The sequence below is a fragment of the Hippocampus zosterae genome, chromosome 12, assembly GCF_025434085.1.
Source record: "Hippocampus zosterae strain Florida chromosome 12, ASM2543408v3, whole genome shotgun sequence".
Taxonomy (NCBI): Eukaryota; Metazoa; Chordata; class Actinopteri; order Syngnathiformes; family Syngnathidae; genus Hippocampus; species Hippocampus zosterae.
In genome coordinates, this window is record NC_067462.1 from 4,766,880 (window position 1) to 4,787,279 (window position 20,400).

The following is a 20,400-nucleotide window of genomic DNA, read 5'->3' on the forward strand; positions in this document are numbered from 1 at the left end:
AAGGTGAACTGAAGCGTAGTTTGGGGGGGGGGGGAAGCAAGTATATCAAAGTGCTCTGCAGAATAAATGTTTTAGATTGTCAACTTATTTAATATAATCAATAGCTGAGACCGAGCTGGAATGTTCCTTTGTAAAGTCCACTGACATTAATTCAGGTGATTTCCGCATGAGTGACTTCGGGAGGGGGTGGTCAAAGTTCCAGGTCCAAAGTCAACAAACGGCTTCAGTCTTTAAGATGAAGGACTATATCAGCAGCTGCCCCGTGAGTATCTGCGTCGAAGGCTTTTCTTTCCAAATGATCTGTCCTGGGTTGTTTTTTTGTTTTTTTTTTGTTCTCCTACGTCTTTGGTATGAACAATCGGGTGGCGTTTTAAATGATCTTATGTGCTGTTTCAGTACAACGAGCTGTATCAAAATGTCAAACGAGTGTCAAAAGATGGCGAGTACTTCTGCAAGGAACTTATGGGCGTTCTGCAGCAAAGGTAGAAGAAATGCAGTGGCACACGTCACGCTTCAATGACTTTGAACGCATTTGACTTTATGACCACCCGTTTTAGGTCTGAGCTAGACCACACGTATGCTAAGGGGCTCCAAAAACTGGCTGGAAAACTCATGAGGGCTTCCAAAGGGATGACCAACAAGTAAGGGACGCGGTTTTGTTGTGCTTTTTAAGTATATGATAGAATCCCAGCAGACGGGATCAAAGCACAGGCGGGTGTGAAGCTGTAACCCTTCATGTTTTCAGCTCCGTCTACAGCGCCTGGTGTCAGGTGTCAGATGAGATGTACTCCCGAGCTGACGCCCACAGGTACTCTATTTGAAACCGCCGATGATAATGTCGTCATGAATAAAAGGAAGCTCAACAGATTTTTTTTTGTTTTCATTTTAGATCATTGGGAAATGCGTTTCAGCAGGAGGCCATACTGGAATTACGTCAAGTCTTAGACGAGCATTACAAGAGAAAGAGGCCTGTGTGTGTTTTTATGTTTTATTTAAAATAGATCTATTGATCGGTTGTTATGTTATATATGTACATATATATATATATATATATATATATATATATACACACACACACACACAGTAGCGGCCCGGTAGTCCAGTGGTTAGCACGTCGGCTTCACGGTGCAGAGGTACCGGGTTCGATTCCAGCTCCGGCCTCCCTGTGTGGAGTTTGCATGTTTTCCCCGGGCCTGCGTGGGTTTTCTCCGGGTGCTCCGGTTTCCTCCCACGTTCCAAAAACATGCATGGTAGGCTGATTGGACGCTCTAAATTGTCCCTAGGTGTGAGTGCGGGCGTGGATGGTTGTTTGTCTCTGTGTGCCCTGCGATTGGCTGGCAACCAATTCAGGGTGTCCCCCGCCTACTGCCCGAAGACAGCTGGGATAGGCTCCAGCACCCCCCGCGACCCTAGTGAGGATCAAGCGGCTCAGAAGATGAATGAATGAATGAATATATATACAGTTGTGTCTTAAGATACAAGTTTGATTTGCACCATGACAACAACTCCATGCAGTGTGACTGTTGACGGACGCCCTCTTTTTTTTTCCAACAGCTCGACAATGCCATTGAGAGAACAGGAAAACTTGTCATGACGAACTGGACTGAGCAACTCAAGGTGACGTCTATTGAAACAAATCCAAGGAGAAGAGCCTGAACGCGCTCCATTTCGTCTCTTTGTGCATCGGTGAACTCAAAGCGGGGATCATAAAGGATCATTAATTTTTACAAGACAGTTTAGAACTGCAGAGACTCAACACACCTTGAAAAGTGGGGAGGGGGCGGGGGCTCTATACAACCCCCCCCCCCCCCCCCCAAAAAAAATCTACATTGCTTACGCGATCATGTCCGCATTTGTCGTGTTCTGAAATAGACCAAGAAGAAACTGGCTGGATTAACAAGGGAGCACGAGGCTTTATTCAACTTTGTCGAGAGTAATAAGAATCTATCCACGGAGAAAGAAAAACAAAAGGTCAGCCATTTTACCCCGAAAGCCGCCATATCACTTGGGTGACCCACAACGGGACGATTTGACTCGCCGCGCTGGTTTGCAGATGCTCAATCGGTTGACAAAATCGGCGGAGGTACAGGCGCGAGTGGACGAGGAGTACTTCAATATCAACATGGAGGGCCAACAGATGAGACTCAAGTGGGAAAACACGCTCAAAAACTGCTACCAGGTGCCCGCACATCATGTCCATTTCATTATAGAGGAGAGAGAATTGAAAGTCGCCTCAAAAGACTTTCTCAAACGACCCCAAAGAGTGTCTTTACCAATTTATTCTGCACTCTATGTTTTTGCTTTTCAACTACTTGTCCTGTTAAGTCGCTATCACCATAGTGCTTGATTCCTGCTTTTTGCAGGTCGTTCAAGAGCTCGAGAAACAACGGATTGAAGTTCTTTGCAACATCCTGACCCGCTACAACCTCCACATGTCCAGTTTTGGCCAGACCCTCAAACATGTAAGATATCAATCGCCACTATACTGTTGATGATTGTCAAGCCGTTATCACGAGCATTTAACGATGACAAACGCGACCATTCCAGGGCCAAAAGCAGATCGAACTGCTGGTGCAAAGAGTGGACATGGACAAAGACACACAAATGCTGATGGAGGAGAACGACAACACGACGGCGGACAACAAAGCCGAATTTTTGATGACGGATTATTTTGTACGTTCACTCTGCGTATTTGGTGTGCGCACCATGGCCACTCGGGGGCAGTATAATACAGATTATGCATGGAGATGGTCACTCCTCAGTAAGCTGCAGCCATATTTCCCTCTCTTTGCAGGGGATAAACAATATATGCCTGCTATGTGTATGTGTTGCTCCACCGTTTGTGTTCAATTGTCCGATCTTTAAACGGATCAAATGCATTGTTGGCGATTGCAATTGTTTCAAATTGTGTTTAACTGGATTCCATCATACGCCGTTAATCATAAGTGATAATTACCAGTAGCATTTCTTTCATAGATTATTTCACTGTATTATGCGCCAACATATTTTCATCGGAGACTCTGCTTATGTGGCGTGCATCAGGAGGAAGACGCCAAATCACTCATGTGCAGGGAGCGAAGAAGAGAAGCCATTCAACTGAAACTCTACCGCTTGGAGGAAGCCATCTTGAAAGCAAAGAAAGACTGCGAAGGCAACACATGCTAATTATGTCAACCCCTTTCAATTGAGTGACCGGAGTTCAACTAAAAGTGCCGCCGTGGTCTTGTCGCAGGGATTGAAAAGTTGATGAAAACCTACTCGGAAAACCCGTCCTTTTCCAACCAGAGGAACCTGGAGGAGACCGAGCAGCAGCTCGATGAGGTGCGAGCCGTGTGGTGCATTTTGCGGACGGATGACGAACGAGAAGCTCAGCGATCGGTGTCTTTTTCTTCTTGAATTCAGAGCACTCTGAAGCTGGATCTCCTGGAGGCCACGCGCTATAAACTCTCCGTGTCGCTATGTGAACTCGAGGGCAAACCCAAGCCTTTCCACCGATTTAGGGACTGCATTGTCAAATGGAGAGACAAGGTACGCTGTGTGTGTGTTTTGTCAACTGTTAACAGTCATTTATTTCGGCGCATTAGCTCCAGGTAAGGGGTTGTACGTAGAAAATAGATGAAGATGACACGACTTCTTTATTCGGCCTCGCCTCTGGCTGTATGTGATGGAAAACGGACTCAACGAAAGCAGCCACAGTATGTGTAGAAAATCTTACAGCTTCAAAATACGTGATGGCACGAGGTGTCAAGAGGACTAACAGTTGTAGCCCTATATCGCCTATTTTGGACTTCTCAAGCTCTTTAGGTTGCGGGACACCTAACAAGTAAGAACCCCCCCCCCCCCCCCCATGCAAGCCATTCTCCATGACCTATTTGTTGTTTTGTGCTCAGGCTAAAAAAAAATAACAGTATTCCGGTGACATCTTGTCACCAATGAACAGCTGAAGTGAGTTGAGGAACTTAATTTAGACAAAAGTAGTACATTGCTGCCATTTTGTAGGTTCAGTAGACAATTCCAGTTGTATTGACCATTTTTTGAGCGTCTTAATTATTCACAGATTTTAGCGATAGCAGTGGGTTTTACTGTATTTGACGAGTGATGTGATACGATGATCCCATCAGGACTGCGAGCACACTCTGGTGCAGCTGACTCGGCCGGTGAAACTGAAGAAGACTCCCTTCAGGACCAGACACTCACTGAGAGCATCCATCATCTACAAAGGACCCGTTGAGACTACAAAATGTCCAAGTGAAGAGCTTGCATCCGGTGGCCAGATCTCTGGCACTGTACCGTTACGGGAATCAGAGAACCTTGTTCAAACCCCAACACAGGCGCAAGAGCCGAGAGAATACGGTAGGCCTTTTACCGAAAGTAAATGTTTATTTGGAACCTGTGTGGGTTTTTTTGCATTATGCTTAAAATTAAACGTACAGTTCACAGAACACCCGACGTTTGCACCGTGGGACAATGCAAGGCCTTATACAGCTTTACACCTCAACGCAGTGATGAATTAACTCTGAAAGAAGGTAAGGGCGGGGAAGGGAATACCGTCCAAAACCAGCAAAAAGCAGAATGGAGATGTATAAAAGTAATGTGTGGTCACAGGAGATCTACTAGACATTTACACCAAGGAAGAGAATGGCTGGTGGTTTGGTGCACTCAATGGCCAGACGGGGCATTTTCCATCCACCTACGTCGAGGAGCTGCCTGTGCCAAGTAACATCAAATCATCTGAAGCCTGACTGCATCTTGCACATTTCAAATGGAGTCAACAAAATATTTTCCTCAACCCCCAATTGTATCTTTTTTTTTTTTTTTAATAGAAGGACGACACGTGTATTGGCTTGTATCACGAAGCGAAACAATCTTGTGTGCATATTGAATCAATGTTTTGGAGGAGCAAGTGAGTTCTGTCATGTTTACATCGAGCTAAAAATGAAACACGTCACAGGTTTTTGTCATTTCCACGTGCGATTGAATTAAAAATGCGGTCGTTATAATCTGATTTCTGTGATTATTTACCACCCCCCAGGAGAATTGTACATCCATAAATCCTGTTTTGGTACATATTGTTTTGTTTCCAAGTGCTATTTGATAACTTACTGTCCATGAATTTGCTGCGAAGCTCTATAATTCTTGTTTTTTTATCCCGTCTTGGCATGCTTGAGAGATGAACTGTTTCCGGACATTTTTCAGGAAAACTGCTATTTTCTTGGTCTCCTGCAGCTTTCTCTCCAAGTCAGGCAAACACTCGAGTGTGGGCTTGCTCGACACAGCTGTAACATGGGAAGCTTTGGGTGAATTTCACAATAGCCTATTTATATGTATAGACAAATGACTGGTGCTTATCACAATTTATACTTTTTGGGGGGGGTCGTGACTGAAGATAAAAGTGGCTGGAAACACAATTAATGAAGGTATTATCCAGATGACAAGTTTTCGCAACCCATGGGCCAGAGATGTCACAAATCAGGACTCAGTTGTAAGATCAAGTATTGTTTTCTTCTAATAGTTGAATAATGGGGCTTACTTTGATATGATCCGTCTTTTGTGAGTTCCATCGTGATGATGTATGGACTGTTCCGATCAGCTGGGTCGATACTTCGGAACACGAACTGCAACTTGTCAGCTTCACAAAACATAACAGGGGTCAGTTACACAAAGATCAGGACTAAAAGTGAAATAAAACAACAGAATGTTGATACTTAAAAAAGAAACCCAAGAATGATAGAGTGTGATATTAACAGTAACAAATCTGCCTTGCCTTCAATTTTTCGTATTTCCATGCCCAAATTATCCTCAAAAATTAGTCTGGATTTTTGGAGGTTCTTCAGTCTGTCCTTGTTTGCCTTATACTGGGACTGAAGTCCTGAGGAAGGAAAGAAAATAAAAGGTGGTCATGCCAGTGGTTAAAAAAAAAAATCATCATCATCAACTGATGCCGATATTATACTTACGCTCCTTTGTCTTGTTCTTTTCTTCTTGAAGTTTCTCAAACTCCCTGATGAGACTTTTTTTCTCCATTTCCTTCTGCTCAATCTCAGATGTAATTTCTGCAATAATGCGCAGTTTCTCCTGCGATGACTCCTTCTTACGCTGCTGATCTGAGCACCAGAGCAAACATTGATTGAAATGCAATAAAAGGAAAAATAATAGAACCAAATTATAACATAACAGCAACTGTGTAACATAGATCACCTGGAGTAGTTTGCAATCAATATTAATACAAGAAACAAATAAAACATTTGGCCGGATTTCGTTACAGGCACTTTCCACGCGTGCTCAATTTCCAGGGATATGTGGAACATTTCTTAACTTCACTCAACACCATCGTATGATAACGCTCATTTTTGCTCCATTTAATTGTGACTCACCATTTATTTGTTAGGCATTGCACTCTCAGATTTGATGTTCAGTCACACTTTGCTAAACATTGTTAAGCTCCTCTTTCATGCATGTGGGGATGAAATCGTATTGCATTGCACAAAACTGCGAAAATAATCTTGGCTGGCCAGGAGCACAGCACCCCTTCTCTAATCTTTTTTTCTTTTCATCCAGTGAGGTTCGGGGGTCAGAGAAAAAAATGAGCACCAAGCAACAACCTCTGCTGCTCCCCTGAGAACCAAACCAAAATATTATGTGCGCCGCTGATTATTATCAATGCAAATACAGACGAGCTCGTTTATAATCTCTTATCAACTTGTGCTAGCATTTGTCCAAACACGGAAAGAAACTCACCTTTTTTAAACGCCTCGATGCTCTCAAACAGGATCTCATCATCCGCGAATTTCTTCATACATTCATCTGTGCAAAATAAACGGAGAACAGTCATCACTGAGCATTGGCATCAGTTTAACAAGCACGACTAGAAGCCTCGCGTTTGCCGCTGGACAGTCACCCACCATACCTCGAGACAGTTTGAGAAACTGCCGATGAGAGTGGCTCAACTCGGCGTAAATGTCTTTGAGCTCAGCAATTGCTTTCAACGCTCTGTTTTGCGCTTCTGACCGTCCCTTGGCAAAAACAACAGTGCTGTTGACTTCCGTGATTGATACCATGTTTAATAAGAGAGCCTGCGAGTGGGGGGAAAGTACAAGGGATCGAATAAGTAAACAGAAATAATTGAGGTACAGTATAGTATATTGAACGCAAATACGTCAACATCCGTACCATTAGCTCGTCAGCTAATGCTAACGCGGAACAACAACCGTTAAGCCTTCCTAGTTCGAGGTGGCACAGCTTAAGCTTTAACAAATGCCCACTGACCTCTTCAACTAACCCAAAACCGAGTATTATAGACGTTCATGTAGTACTTACACGATGAAATATTTTGTTCAAACGATTGAACCCGCACGTTCCGTTCGTTCTTTATTTTCAAATCTTCGCGGTTCGTTTCGTGTTTGCAGACAGAAACTGTAACCGGAACTACAGAGGCGGGACCTTCTTCTAGTTCGTTTTTCAACGGTCGTTTGCAAACTAGAATAAAGCATTACCGCCATCTATTGATTTGAAAACATGACTGCTTGGGCTTGTTTTACTAAAAACAAGCCCAACCAGTCATGTTTTAGTATCTGCTCATTTACATTTATCATTAAAAACAAAGATGTAGCATCATAAGAACTTGAATTTAATAATTAATTTATCGGAACACAAACTGCAACATGGAATCTTCACTAAATCTTCAATGAAGGCAAATGAAAATTTCACATAACGTGTGAAACAAGCCCAGGTAAGTTTCAAGAATGCTGGCGGCTCACCACAACATTAGGTACATTTGAATAAAAGCCAAATCACTCGATTTCTGGCCTTGACAAAGATTTTTTAAAAACACCATCTAACCTGTGTTTAAATTAATACCTTTCTGAAACTGTCATTCAAAACGTTTGAATATCTCATCCAGGTCTTGTTTTAGTTTGTCTAGGTGTACCTAATGAACTGTCGGGTGATGTAATACGCAACCACTTCCAGTTGGCAACCTCTTGTGGGTGCAGGTAGTCCATCCGGTCATGCCATGGGCTCATCATGCGTTTGGTATGTGATGATCACATCTGCTCTCAACGTTACCCGGTCCTCCATTCTCGCCAGAGAACACATTTCTAAGAGGTGCGTTAATCCATTTTGTTTCCAGAACATTTCAGCCCTGCTTCAAACCTATCTTGATTTGAAAAAGGGCCAAACGGACACTTACATGCATTTTGCTAATTAACCTCATCATGTGGTGCATGTTTTTGGACTGCGGGAGGAAGCGGGAAGACGTGGCGAGGAAAACCCAAGCAAACAGTTCCCGGATTCTAAACCAGGATTAATGGTTACGGCTCATGATTACCCCCTGACGAAGACTCTCTGAGTCAAAATGTGTTGGACATAAAGAGTACCACCGCTTCTCCATGCCTTTTTAGTAACTTTTGAAATTATGCGCAAAAGTTTCAACCTTGTTGCGACCATCTCCCAAAAAAGGGGGTGTCTACACTTGTGTAACCACATTATCTCAGTTTTTTATTTTTCTTCCTCACTTGAAAAAACGTTTTTTTTTTCATTAATTGTACAGGTTAGTTTTAATCCCACTTGTCTTGCTGCCAGTTTTTCAAATCACAGAATCCTGGCATTTCAAGGGGGGGTGTAGACTTTTGATATCCACCATACTGGGAGCGTTCTCGTTCTAGCTGATGGGAGCTCCAGTGGTGACTAGTTTGTAGTAGGCGCCGGTCTTGGCCATGAGTTCATCGTGAGTGCCTTGCTCTATGACAACGCCGTGTGACATCACTGCGATGATGTCAGCATTCTGGATGGTGGAGAGCCGGTGAGCGATGACGATGCTGGTTCGGCCTTTTCTTGCATCATCCAGAGCTGACTGGACGGTCTGCGGGGGTTTGGGGGGGGGGGGGGGGGAGCAACCCATAATGTCATCTTGGCTTCATGTAAGGATCATATGGAGGAAATTATGTTTTTGTTTGTAGGAAATGGACTACCTTCTCGCTCTCAGTGTCCAAAGCAGAGGTGGCTTCGTCTAGAAGCAGGATCTTGGGGTTCCTGACGATGGCCCTGGCAATGGCGATGCGTTGTTTTTGTCCTCTTGAAAGCTGCGAGCCTTGCGCGCCGACTTGGGTCTCATATTTCTGACCATTTTTCCCAGTGCGATCCAAAGATTGAGAGAAAGACAAACGCCGTTAGCGATGCTGCATCTTTCAGCATGTGTCACAGCAACACGGACTTTGAATGCTGCATTTGGTGGTGCATTGAGGGGCAGTGGTGGCTGGCCAATAAAGGGCACTAGCCTACAGACCAACCGCTTTCCCTTTTTTCATTTTGCACTTGATATATCAAAGTGACAAGTCTGCTCTCACATTTGGCAGCGTCATCACAAAGTCGTGAAGGTAGGCTTTTTTGGCGGCCGCCATGATTTCCTCCATGCCGACGCGGCGCGTGTTGTCCCCGTATTGAATATTCTCAGCGATGCTGCAGTCAAACAAGACGGGCTCCTGGGACACGATGCCGATCTGAGATCTCAGGAAGGGCACATTCACCGACTGCGACAGCCGGCCGTCGATCAACTGCAATTAAAACGTGACATCCGGAAAGTGTTGTCTCATTCGGAGATTAAGACGAGTGTTTCGAAAAGTGTACACACCACTTTCCCTTCGTCCGGGTCGTAGAACCTTTCCAACAGTTGGACGCTGGTGCTTTTGCCGCAGCCGCTGCTCCCCACAAACGCCAGCGTCTGTCCCGGCTTCACGGTTATCATAAGGCCTTTCAACACGCGCACGTCCGGGCGTGTTGGATAGGTGAACTCACAATTCCGAAACTCTATTTCGCCCTTGAAGTTCTCCTGGGGATGACAGAGTCAGATTGATCACAAGAGGAGGCAGGTGTGCTGAGAAATTTGGGGAGGGTGCCCAAGCTCCCCCCAAAAAAAGAGCACTCGTGTCATGGATCTGTTTGTGACCAACAGGTGGCACTGTTGGGCTCCGACTGCAGCAGCACAAACAGATCCATGACAACTCGGTGACAAAATTCTTCATACTATCAAGAAAAAAATTCTTAGAGCTTAATAAAGGTTTCATCTGTGTAACTCTTACGGTCAATATCTGATGCACTCGTTTTTGCAGGAAGAGGGCACCACTTCAGCTTTTGTTTGCCAAACACTTTCACGGCATTTCTCTCGTTTTATCTACATACCCATTTCTCCCCGTCGCTGCTACTTATGCTGATTTTAGGTACTCGATCCAAAAGCTTGAAGAAATGAGCAGCAGCCGTCTTGGCTTTGGCATAATCTGGAGTGAAAGAAGAAGCTCTGCCCAGTGCGGTCCCGCTGATTACGACCGCCGATATCACCCTGGAGAGACAACGCTGCGGAGCTCAATTCATTGGCGATAAGGCGACAAGAAATGCAATACAATGGCTTTCCAAAAGTAGAAATGTTTTCACCCACCTGAAAACGATCACGTATTGCAGTCCCTCCGCGTTGACAAGATAACCCCCGTATCGGAATGAAGCGGCGTACGCCATGAAGATGACGCACTGGGACAAGCCGAAAAAGAGCCCGTAGATGTTGGCACGCCTTTTGGCAGATTGATATGGACACTCGAGTTTTTGCTCATAGGATTCCACAAAGGAGCTCTCTTTGGTCAAACCTGCGATGGTTCTGATGTTGGCCATCGCTTCACTGGAAACCTGCAAACAAAGGCCAACTTTAGGAGAATATATGAAGGAGTCATGTTGGGATTTTCTATCGGGAGGTGGGAGCACTGACCTGGCCAGCGTCCTCCATTGCTTTTTTGTCATCATTTGCAAAACCTGTCAACATTTTGGCTTGCAAGAGTCCGGACAGGCCAATGAGCGGCAAGAAGCACATAATGACCAAGGTTAACTTCCAACTAAAGTAGAAGGCGATGATGAAAGAGGCTCCGATGTTGGTCAGGGAATTGACGATCATGCCAATCTGAGATCCTGTAGCCTGAGAAAGACAAAACAAACCATGAAGCCACTGTGAAAAAAGTCATCACTGGAGATTTTGTGGTGGGAGCGGGGAGTGACTAACATGATCACATAAATCATCATTCTTACAAAATACAAACAGAATACAAACGTACATTCATCTCTGTCGCTCAATTTTAAATGAATGTTATTCACACTGGAAAATGTTTTTCAGAAGGCCTATTCCGACCTAAAAACGATATTATTCTTTTTATCACGTTAATTCAAATCACCAGTAAAAACGGGTCTTTGACGTCTATACCCGTCAATGGTGCTGAATGGGTTAAGCAATATTCCCTGCTGTTAGGATTCGGGGTATTTTCATGATCCTACATTTTACCAACAGTTCATAGAAGTCTATCTATCTTTTTTTTTTTTTGGAAGGAAATTGCTCTGTGCTTACTGTGATACTTGGTCAAAATGTGTTTTGAAAGAAACAGAAAAAAAGCTAGCAATAGCCAAAACCTTTGCAAAATACTGCCAATGTAATCTCAGAAATAAAGTACTTACACCCTGGATCATGGAGGCATCCGTGGCCAATCTGGTGGTGAGCGCTCCGGGGCTGTTTTTGAGGTCATCAAACCAGCCGATGTCTTGTCTCAGCATGGCCTGGAAGCCTAATTTCCTTAGACGGCGTGTAAGCAACTCTCCAGACTTTGCAAAGGCGTATCCCTGAAACATGTTGATTTATGCACCTTTATGCTTCAAGTTGACACATTTCTTAGCTTTTAATGTTTAATGTGCAAACCTGTAAATACTGCGAGAAGACACTTGTCACGGCCACAATGCAAAACAGAACGCATATCCCGTTGATCTGCTCCCTCTGCTCATTTACATCCGCTAAGGCAAACGTCTGCGCTCACAAAAAAATACACATAAATTAAGCAATAAGTCGAAATTTTACCTTTCTGAAATGAAAAACAAAAAAGATGATGCGAGCTACCCGTACCCCGAGAATTTGGCTGAAGAGCACAGCGTAGATGGGGTTAACCGAGCCATTGAGCGCAGCTCCCAGAGAGCCCAGCAGCATGTAGGGCCATTCCGACCTGTTGAACTTGAGGATCCGTGAGATCGGGGCAGGTTCGAGATGTTCGTCTTCCTCTTCCTCGTACTCTGGCTGTCCATGAGTCACATTGCGTTATTCCAATTACAAATGAAAGATAGGAGCGGGAGTTTTCACGAAAGCATACAACGTCGGGGATGATCTTCTGGCTGGAAAGGATCCTGAGGCTGTTGGATACGGCATCGGGCGAAAAATCGCTGGACAAGTTGCTGTGCGATCGCAGGCGAGCTGAGCTCCTATTGGATGAAATCAATCCCTTTTTGTAGCAGTTCATCTCCTGACATTGTCTTCTTTACCTTTTACTCGAGCGGCAGCTGGTTCGGCTAAACGTCCTCGCTCTTGTTTCAGGGATTTCCTCGGCGGCAGCTTTGCTGGCGACACCTGGCAAAAGAAAAGTCATCAGTCAGATCGTCTTCAGTTTATGTCGAATGTGTTACGTCGACCCAGTAATGCAACCCCAACCTGTAAAACACTCGTTATGACACTTTTGAGAAATATTTTAGGGATCATTAAGGATTCTCTGAACCCACCATCAGCTGTATTTGATCGAACGTGGTTCTGCAGGGTGACCAGGGTGAAATAGACGCCTTCCTTTTCCATGAGCTGGCTATGGGTTCCCTTTTCCACAGCCCGCCCACGTTCAAATCCAACGATGACGTCGGCATTCCTGAGAGTGGAAAGACGGTGGGCTACGGAAATGGTGGTCCTGCCTATGCGCACCTGTCATCAAGAGTGTCATTTCATAGCACACGGCGTATTCGATGAGCTGGGTAACGTGAGCGAGTGTCTCGACGGTGGCATACCTTGTCCAGTGCCTTTTGGACCACGGCTTCGCTCTCGTTGTCCAGGGCCGACGTCGCCATATCCAGCAGCAGGATCTTGGGATTCCGGATCAACGCTCGAGCGATGGCAATCCTCTGCTTCTGTCCTCCACTCATCTGACCTCCACCCTCACCCACCAAAGTATCAAATTTCTAGAAAATAAGCGATGGCATAGCTTTTATTCTTTATTTCATTGCATGTACAGACACAAATGGAGTACACTGTTGTTGTCGATAGAGTCGAAATTTTGTTGCAGGGTCTAAATGTAGTTCTGGGGCTCACCATAATATTTTATTTGAAAAAAAAGGGCTAACAGCGCTTCCCGGTCACGTGACAGGTTAGCGCTAAAATGAAACCTGGGAGCTAGCAAAATGAGTAAAAAAAACAAAACGCCTTCGGAAATCTTCTTTGGGGATACGTGTTTATTATTCTGTTTAGAAAATACCACCATTTTCATGTAGCTCATATCATATTATTTTGTTGTAAATCTGGCAACCGATTCAGGGTGTCCCCCGCCTACTGCCCGGTGACGGCTGGGATGGGCTCCAGCACCCCCCGCGACCCTAGTGAGGATCAAGCGGCTCGGAAGATGAATGAATGAATGAATATTATTCATTCATTAATTCATTCATCTTCCGAGCCGCTTGATCCTCACTAGGGTCGCGGGGGGTGCTGGAGCCCATCCCAGCCGTCTTCGGGCAGTAGGCGGGGGACACCCTGAATCGGTTGCCAGCCAATCGCAGGGCACACATAGACGAACAACCATCCACGCTCACACTCACACCTAGGGACAATTTAGAGTGTTCAATCAGCCTGCCATGCATATTTTTGGAATGTGGGAGGAAACCTGAGCACCCGGAGAAAACCCACGCAGGCCCGGGGAGAACATGCAAACTCCACACAGGGAGGCCGGAGCTGGAATCGATCCCGGTACCTCTGCACTGTGAAGCCCACGTGCTAACCACTGGACTACCGGGCCGCCATATCATATTATTTTGTTGCATTTAGTCCGGTTCCTGAAAATATTGTCTCACATTAAACCGGTTTGTGGGGCAAAAAAAAAGGTTTGGGACCGCTGGTTTACATCACCCACTGTACACCACAGCCAGCTTGGATCAACAATTGACCCGCTAGCTAGTACAAATCACACAACATTAATGCTACGGTAACAATACCACAAACTACTATGTCGCGGGAAAAGGGCTTGAAAGTAACGAAACACACCTGTGGAAGATCCATGATAAAATGATAGGCATTGGCCTCTTTGGCTGCCTGGATTACTTCCTCCATGGTCACTCCAGGTTTTCCAAAGCGGATGTTCTCTGCAATTGTTGTGGCAAACAGCACCGGTTCCTGCTCTACAATGCCAATAATTGAACGGAGCCACTTGATGTTTAAACTTCGGATATCATGGCCATCCAAAGTCACCTAAAAATACAATTCTGGCTCTCAAAATATTCCGCTTCAGTCCAACGTTGAGCTGAGGCTATTTTCCTCACCGTTCCTTCATTTGGGTCATAAAACCTTTGGATGAGCTGGACGGTTGTGCTCTTCCCCGATCCGCTTGGTCCAACAAAAGCGGTGGTTTGGTCTGCTTTCACTTGCATGCTTAGGTCATTTAAAATCTTTAAAAAAAAGAAAAAACATTATTGAGTTATAATTCAAGTGAATCCCGTTTGCATCTGGGTGATTAAAACAAGATACCTTGACTTCTGGTCTGGATGGGTAGTGGAACGTGACATTATGGAACTCGATGTCCCCTTTCACTCTGTCTAATTTATAACCATCGTCCGACAAACAATTGATTTCTGATTCCTGTCAATACAAAAGCATGAAAACTGAATGACGTCAAATGTTAAACGGCAGCAACAAATGCTGAATAAAACACTTTCGTGGTGCGTAATATTCATTCATTCATTCATCTTCCTAACCGCTTGATCCTCACTAGGGTCGCGGGGGGTGCTGGAGCCTATCCCAGCCGTCTCCGGGCAGTAGGCGGGGGACACCCTGAATCGGTTGCCAGCCAATCGCAGGGCACAGATAGACGAACAACCATTCGCACTCACACTCACACCTAGGGACAATTTAGAGTGTTCAATCAGCCTGCCACGCATGTTTTTGGAATGTGGGAGGAAACCGGAGCACCCGGAGAAAACCCACGCAGGCCCGGGGAGAACATGCAAACTCCACACAGGGAGGCCGGAGCTGGAATTGAACCCGGTACCTCTGCACTGTGAAGCCCACGTGCTAACCACTGGACTACCGGGCCGCCTGGTGCGTAAGAGTTGCCCCTTTTTCAACTCGAGGATGGATAAAAGCTAGTTGTACCCTGTCAATAGTTTCAAAGATGATCTTTGCAGCTGCACGGCCTGAAGCAAAAGCCTCCAGACAAGGTGAGGCCTGACCCAAGTTTATTGCTGCTATCAGGACTCCAAAAAACACCTGGGAAAAAAAAAAAAGGATGGTAGTCATATGGCGTCCCAGCCGCACAATTGCCAATAAACGGAAGGCAAATTTCCTTTCGCGCACCTGAATAAGAGTCCCGGGAGATAGCTCCTTGCTGTCTATGACCAGCTGGGATCCGTACCAAAAGGCCAGAGCGAAAGTAAGGAAAATGATACACCACAGATATCCTTGGAAGATTCCGATGATCGATCCCTTTTTTACTCCCCAGTTCTGAGCTTCCACAAGGTTTCGGTCATACCTGGATTATTTTAAAAATGTAAGTCTCACATTTAGAAGACGGCTTTGGGGAAGAAAAAAAAAATAAAGACTACCTATTAACCTCCTTGTCCTCCCCGCCGAACGCTGCCACCGTTCGAATGGATGACAAAACCTCATCAGCCACGGCTCCCGCCTTTGCGTACGCCTTCAGCTCTCGCCCTGTTAGCCTCGCCACAGCCTACAAAACGGGATTGAACAAACCTGAGCCAAATTGCGCTTAAGAAAAACCATCGAGACATATTGTGTATTCAGTAGTTCCTGACTGATCGAAAGGGCTGACTTCCAATTCCATCTCTTGAAAACTTTTTTTTTTCAATCCTATGTTGAAAACCATCCAAACAATCTGGTATCTTTGTATCAGAATCTTAGCCAGAACTGTACCATTGCCATCAGTCCAGCAGCAACACCGATCAAGGGGCTCACAGCCACGACAACCAACGTCAGCTTCCAGCCGCCGATAAAGCCCACCATGAAGCCGAACACGAAGGTGGAGATCCTCTCGATGAAGAAAGACGCCTGGTCGGCGATGGCGTTATTGAGCTTGTTGATGTCACTGAGAAGAAGTAGAAGGATTTACTACGTAAACCGCTAAACTGACTTGGGCTGGATATGTGGGTCGAGGGCTCACTCTGATAATCTCGTGTTCAGTTCGCCAACAGAGTTGCAGTCAAACCACCCAATCTCCATTTGCATGACTTTACGGAAATAACTCTTTCGGATTCTCTGAGTCTGTCTTGCAGCGGCGGATACCCAGAGGACAATCTGATGGGAAAAACGCGGCAGATTTTATCACGATATTATATCGGATTATCGTTCTGCTCTAATTGGGATCTCGAGAAAGCATCGTAAACTTACCTCAAAATAACTAAGAAACAGAACGCCAACTCCAATTCCAATGTAGTAGTACGCAAACACAGTCATCTGGGCTTCGATGTCTACCCTGTCAAAGGAATTATACGAGAAAGTCACGAGAAACCGGTTCGCATTGACAAGTGAGCCAAGTCGGGTTCGCTGTCACCAAAACGATTATTGTTAGCAAGCCAAAGCAAAAACTTGTCCGAATGCCGTCTCTCGTTTGGAAAATTATTCATTCATTCATCTTCCGTACCGCTTGATCCTCACTAGGGTCGGGGGGGGGGGGGGGGTGCTGGAGCCCATCCCAGCCGTCTCCGGGCAGTAGGCGGGGGACACCCTGAATCGGTCGCCAGCCAATCGCAGGGCACACAGAGACGAACAACCATCCACGCTCACACTCACACCTAGGGACAATTTAGAACGTCCAATCAGCCTGCCATGCATATTTTTGGAATGTGGGAGGAAACCGGAGCACCCGGAGAAAACCCACGCAGGCCCGGGGAGAACATGCAAACTCCACACAGGGAGGCCGGAGCTGGAATCGAACCCGGTACCTCTGCACTGTGAAGCCGACGTGCTAACCACTGGACTACCGGGCCGCCCGTTTGGAAAATTAATTGAATTTAACTGCTGTACCCGAGAAAACCATTAATCAGGATAATTTACCATCGTCGCCGAATTGAAAGGGACTCACCCACAGACGACGGTCACGTTTTCAGCAGGCTCGTAAACGGAGCCGTTTGTCCAGTGGATGATGTTGTGCCGGCACGTTTTATTTGGGTCTTTCAGTTCTTGCATCTCCAACTCATAAAGTACAAACGTGTTGGTCATCATGCCATAAACCAGAAGCATGAGAGGGGCGGCGGCGCCATGTATGAGTGCGAACAGGCTCCCAACTACCATCATAACAACCTCCTTCCAGGTGGCAAAGCGGAACTGGACAGGAGTAAATTAAATCTCTCTGAAAAAAATCATCCGATGTATGGCGCATACATTTATTTTTTTTCAAGATGTGTTTTTTTTTTTACCAGTTGAAAGTATCCAACACTGAGCGTATTCTGTTCTTTCTTCTGTTTCTTTTCATCCCTGTAAACATTCCATTTCATTAACATTGTTGCATTCGATAGAAATTGAGTGTTATGGCAACAAAACTTACCCATTCTTTTGATTTTCTGCAAAACAACAGATAATATTAAAACATCGCCAATAAGACAAATGTAACAACTATTCCTGTGTCCGCCTTGTTGTTTGAAGCGGTTAGACAATGAAGCGTTTATGGAAATGTGTGAACTTCCTGACAGGGTAGACAAGGACAGATTGGACATATTTGGCTCCAACTACTGCATCAGCAAGCTGACTTTGAACAAATATGACTGGCATTTCGGAAAGGTTTTTAAATCAACTGATATTTGACAATGACAGAGTGGACATGTTAAGCTTGACGGTGTCAAACTTTGCGCATCATCAGAAGACAATTATTAGAAACTAGCTGGTTCGCCGCCCTCCGGGCAGCTCATCAGCTAGTTCCTGCGGAAGGCTGGTAAGGTGGGCCTTCGGCCCACAAAAGTGTTGTTGCTTGGTTCAACTTTTTGTTCATCTTCATTGCTTATCGCGAAAATAAAGAGATGTTTAGCTCTACTAAATAACTAACAATTTTATTGCAATGCTTGTGGGTAGACAACATTTTTTCGCTAAGATGCCCGCGCGATCGTAGTGAGCCGCTGCCTGAGCGGCGCAGTGGCGGCGTGCAGCGGCGCGGTGAAGTAGGTACGTTTTGAAAAGGGACAGATGGAAGGACAGACCGCGTGCGGGACGACGCGCAATATATATATAGAAGTGTATTTGTTCTGCAACAATGTTTCAGCTTCAACTGGAGACGGACAAACTGCCACCCATAACAAAACATTTGTTTTTCTTAAGGGCGCAAAAACTCCATAATGACAGGGTGGACAGCAGACCATTTAAAAAAAAGTATAATTTAACTTGTTATTATTACTTGCTGTTGTTTGAGTATGTATGATTCAATGAAAAAATGCTATTAAATGGAATCGCATTTTAAGTGCGTTATTAAAGACCTCAGCGTATCATTTTTCTAAAACATTTTCCTGATGACAGATTCCACCGAGGACACCAGAGGCACGTGACAGCGATATTGACCCATGTGCACATTTTGGGAGGGGTTGAATTGAATGTAAGCTCACTCACCTACGTCCGTCCCACGCGGTGGTGTAAACTTCATAGTTTTCTTCATCTTGTCTGTCCTGGGAAAAAATAAAGTAGTCGCACTACCAACACAAGACTTAACCCTTTCAAGCACCCTGTAATCTGATAACACGATAAGCTGTCCACTGTAGTAACCGCTGTCCCTGAAAGGGTAAATATGTAAAAGTGAAATGAACAGCTTCTAATCGTTGCGTTTCACAAAGTTCAACACATCTTGAAAACAGCAAATTTTGAAGAACAATTTTTTTCCTCATTCTAGACATACTGATCGAAACACATTCTTCCTATCCGGTTAATAATTGACAATATTGACTCAATCCCTTTTCTATCAAGTAGATGAGTTATGCGCTTGTATTCTCAGTGTTCTTTTGCCATCCCTTCATCCATGACTCGCTTTTCTGCTCGTCAGGGTCACGGTGAACTGGAGCCCATCCCAGCTGACTTTGAGCAAGAGGCAGCGTACTCTCAATCTCAGGGTCCATTAGAGACAAGCAATCATTCAGACTCACATTCACTCACAGTCTTCAAACAACTATACAAACAATTTTTTTTTATCCTGCGGGGCTGCTGAGTACCCGGCCACGCGGGCACAGTGAGTACATGCAAATTCTGAGCTGAAAACCTAGAACATTTGATTGTGAGGCAGACATGCCAACGCATCATCGATATTAGCAAAATGATTCAAATTAATCTATTTTATCAACGTAGACAGATGAATGGTCACCTGTAAGCACAAATAATGCTATCTAGGAATGCTGCTTTAGATGGGTGTGGGGGGGTGGAAAAAAATACTGTACCTGAACAGGACAGCTCTGAGTCAATGTGCGGTTTCTTCAGCAAAAACACGGCAAGAGTTAATAAGGCAACCTATGCTCCTCCCCTACGACTATTATCTATAGCCCCATTACACTGATAAGGTTTGTGTCAGCATTATAGCCAGTCACAGTTTGAATTCTTCAGACAAAATCAATATCCAAATTATAAAAATAGGGATTTAAAGCTAGGAAGCCCAACATTTTGATAGAAACAATTTATGGGGCTTTTAAAATGGGAAGATTTGATGTCATGTTTGAAGAAAAAAAATTGTATTTATGAACGTGCCCAAGATGTTATCAGAAGTGATTGTAAAATGAGTGGAATGACCTTAAGGACATTATTTGTGGTCAACTGGAAGTGCAGCCACTGGAATGCAGATCATCAACTATATTAAAGGACATTTGACTATTAATGATTAAAATGATTTCATTCTTTGGCCCACTGAATCGCGCACCGCCAAGTTTCATGAGAGTACCAGATTTAATTCATGACAGCTCACAATGTAAATCCCTTGTCACGCAATTTAATATATTTTTTCCTCGTTTTGATTATTCCTCACTTCATTTCTAATTTTTTTTCACATCTCCTTGTTTTAGTTTTTATATATATATATATATATATATATATATATATATATATATATATATATATATATATATATATATATATAAAGACTTTTATTTTCTAAATTTACTACGTTACGTTTATTTTTTTAATGAATGAAAAAGAGATGAAGAAAAGTTAAATGTACGCATGGACATTTGTTTGGATTCGGAATTTGCTCTCGCAACAGATGGTCTGATACCGCATTCCCAACACAGGTGATTGATAATGTCAGAAGAAGGTGGGACACCAGTCCAAGACAACACCGCAATAAAAACAAACTCTCAGGATCTCCTTCACAGAGCTGGAAGTCTCCATGC

At 44.5% G+C, this 20,400-nt stretch overlaps 3 protein-coding genes across 4 annotated transcripts; 1 reads left to right on the forward strand and 2 right to left on the reverse strand.

The window, feature by feature from the left end:
- The first annotated feature begins 174 nt into the window (after nucleotides 1–174).
- On the forward strand, nucleotides 175–5,000 carry nostrin (nitric oxide synthase trafficking). The gene is made up of 16 exons (XM_052081564.1): nucleotides 175–262; nucleotides 397–482; nucleotides 558–641; nucleotides 746–808; nucleotides 890–971; nucleotides 1,555–1,617; nucleotides 1,873–1,971; nucleotides 2,054–2,179; nucleotides 2,364–2,462; nucleotides 2,548–2,673; nucleotides 3,043–3,151; nucleotides 3,233–3,321; nucleotides 3,403–3,528; nucleotides 4,122–4,353; nucleotides 4,434–4,526; nucleotides 4,606–5,000. Exons 1-16 carry the CDS (start codon nucleotides 236–238, stop codon nucleotides 4,740–4,742), a joined length of 1,641 nt encoding a protein of 546 aa, XP_051937524.1. The 5' UTR covers nucleotides 175–235; the 3' UTR covers nucleotides 4,743–5,000.
- Nucleotides 4,361–7,459, reverse strand: spc25 (SPC25 component of NDC80 kinetochore complex). The gene is made up of 6 exons (XM_052081563.1): nucleotides 7,318–7,459; nucleotides 6,908–7,073; nucleotides 6,739–6,804; nucleotides 5,958–6,104; nucleotides 5,531–5,869; nucleotides 4,361–5,276 (listed from the first exon to the last, which is right to left on the reverse strand). Exons 2-5 carry the CDS (start codon nucleotides 7,056–7,058, stop codon nucleotides 5,706–5,708), a joined length of 528 nt encoding a protein of 175 aa, XP_051937523.1. The 5' UTR covers nucleotides 7,059–7,073; nucleotides 7,318–7,459; the 3' UTR covers nucleotides 4,361–5,276; nucleotides 5,531–5,705.
- A 164-nt stretch (nucleotides 7,460–7,623) lies between these two features.
- On the reverse strand, nucleotides 7,624–20,031 carry abcb11a (ATP-binding cassette, sub-family B (MDR/TAP), member 11a). 2 transcript variants are annotated; one of them, XM_052081561.1, is made up of 28 exons: nucleotides 19,459–20,019; nucleotides 18,644–18,699; nucleotides 17,595–17,610; nucleotides 17,467–17,524; nucleotides 17,133–17,374; nucleotides 16,439–16,523; nucleotides 16,212–16,345; nucleotides 15,965–16,136; nucleotides 15,637–15,761; nucleotides 15,389–15,563; nucleotides 15,188–15,301; nucleotides 14,564–14,674; nucleotides 14,359–14,484; nucleotides 14,084–14,287; nucleotides 12,841–13,011; nucleotides 12,568–12,757; nucleotides 12,334–12,418; nucleotides 12,165–12,273; nucleotides 11,924–12,091; nucleotides 11,723–11,827; nucleotides 11,485–11,646; nucleotides 10,751–10,954; nucleotides 10,430–10,671; nucleotides 10,177–10,333; nucleotides 9,629–9,826; nucleotides 9,345–9,551; nucleotides 8,970–9,116; nucleotides 7,624–8,860 (listed from the first exon to the last, which is right to left on the reverse strand). In XM_052081561.1, exons 2-28 carry the CDS (start codon nucleotides 18,687–18,689, stop codon nucleotides 8,660–8,662), a joined length of 3,954 nt encoding a protein of 1,317 aa, XP_051937521.1. In that variant the 5' UTR covers nucleotides 18,690–18,699; nucleotides 19,459–20,019; the 3' UTR covers nucleotides 7,624–8,659. The 2 variants fall into 2 exon arrangements, with proteins under 2 accessions (XP_051937521.1, XP_051937522.1); XM_052081562.1 differs by lacking the exons at nucleotides 7,624–8,860; nucleotides 8,970–9,116; nucleotides 9,345–9,551; ... (7 more) ...; nucleotides 12,165–12,273; nucleotides 12,334–12,418 and having other exon boundaries at nucleotides 12,565–12,704; nucleotides 19,459–20,031.
- Nucleotides 20,032–20,400: the final 369 nt, after the last annotated feature.

Bases quoted from the DNA above. Each gene is read 5' to 3' on its own strand.
- spc25 (XM_052081563.1), bottom strand. From the start codon at position 7,058: ATGGTATCAATCACGGAAGTCAACAGCACTGTTGTTTTTGCCAAGGGA. The intron at 6,805-6,907 runs GTATGGTGGGTG...TATTTTGCACAG, and splicing joins GTTTCTCAAACTGTCTCGAG to ATGAATGTATGAAGAAATTC. The intron at 6,105-6,738 runs GTGAGTTTCTTT...TCTGGTGCTCAG, and splicing joins CATCGAGGCGTTTAAAAAAG to ATCAGCAGCGTAAGAAGGAG.
- abcb11a (XM_052081561.1), bottom strand. From the start codon at position 18,689: ATGAAGAAAACTATGAAGTTTACACCACCGCGTGGGACGGACGTAG. The intron at 15,302-15,388 runs GTGCGCGAAAGG...TTTTTTTCCCAG, and splicing joins CTCCCGGGACTCTTATTCAG to GTGTTTTTTGGAGTCCTGAT. The intron at 10,955-11,484 runs GTAAGTACTTTA...TGTCTTTCTCAG, and splicing joins ATGCCTCCATGATCCAGGGT to GCTACAGGATCTCAGATTGG.
- nostrin (XM_052081564.1), top strand. From the start codon at position 236: ATGAAGGACTATATCAGCAGCTGCCCC. The intron at 809-889 runs GTACTCTATTTG...TTTTCATTTTAG, and splicing joins TCCCGAGCTGACGCCCACAG to ATCATTGGGAAATGCGTTTC. The intron at 4,527-4,605 runs GTAAGGGCGGGG...GTGTGGTCACAG, and splicing joins TGAATTAACTCTGAAAGAAG to GAGATCTACTAGACATTTAC.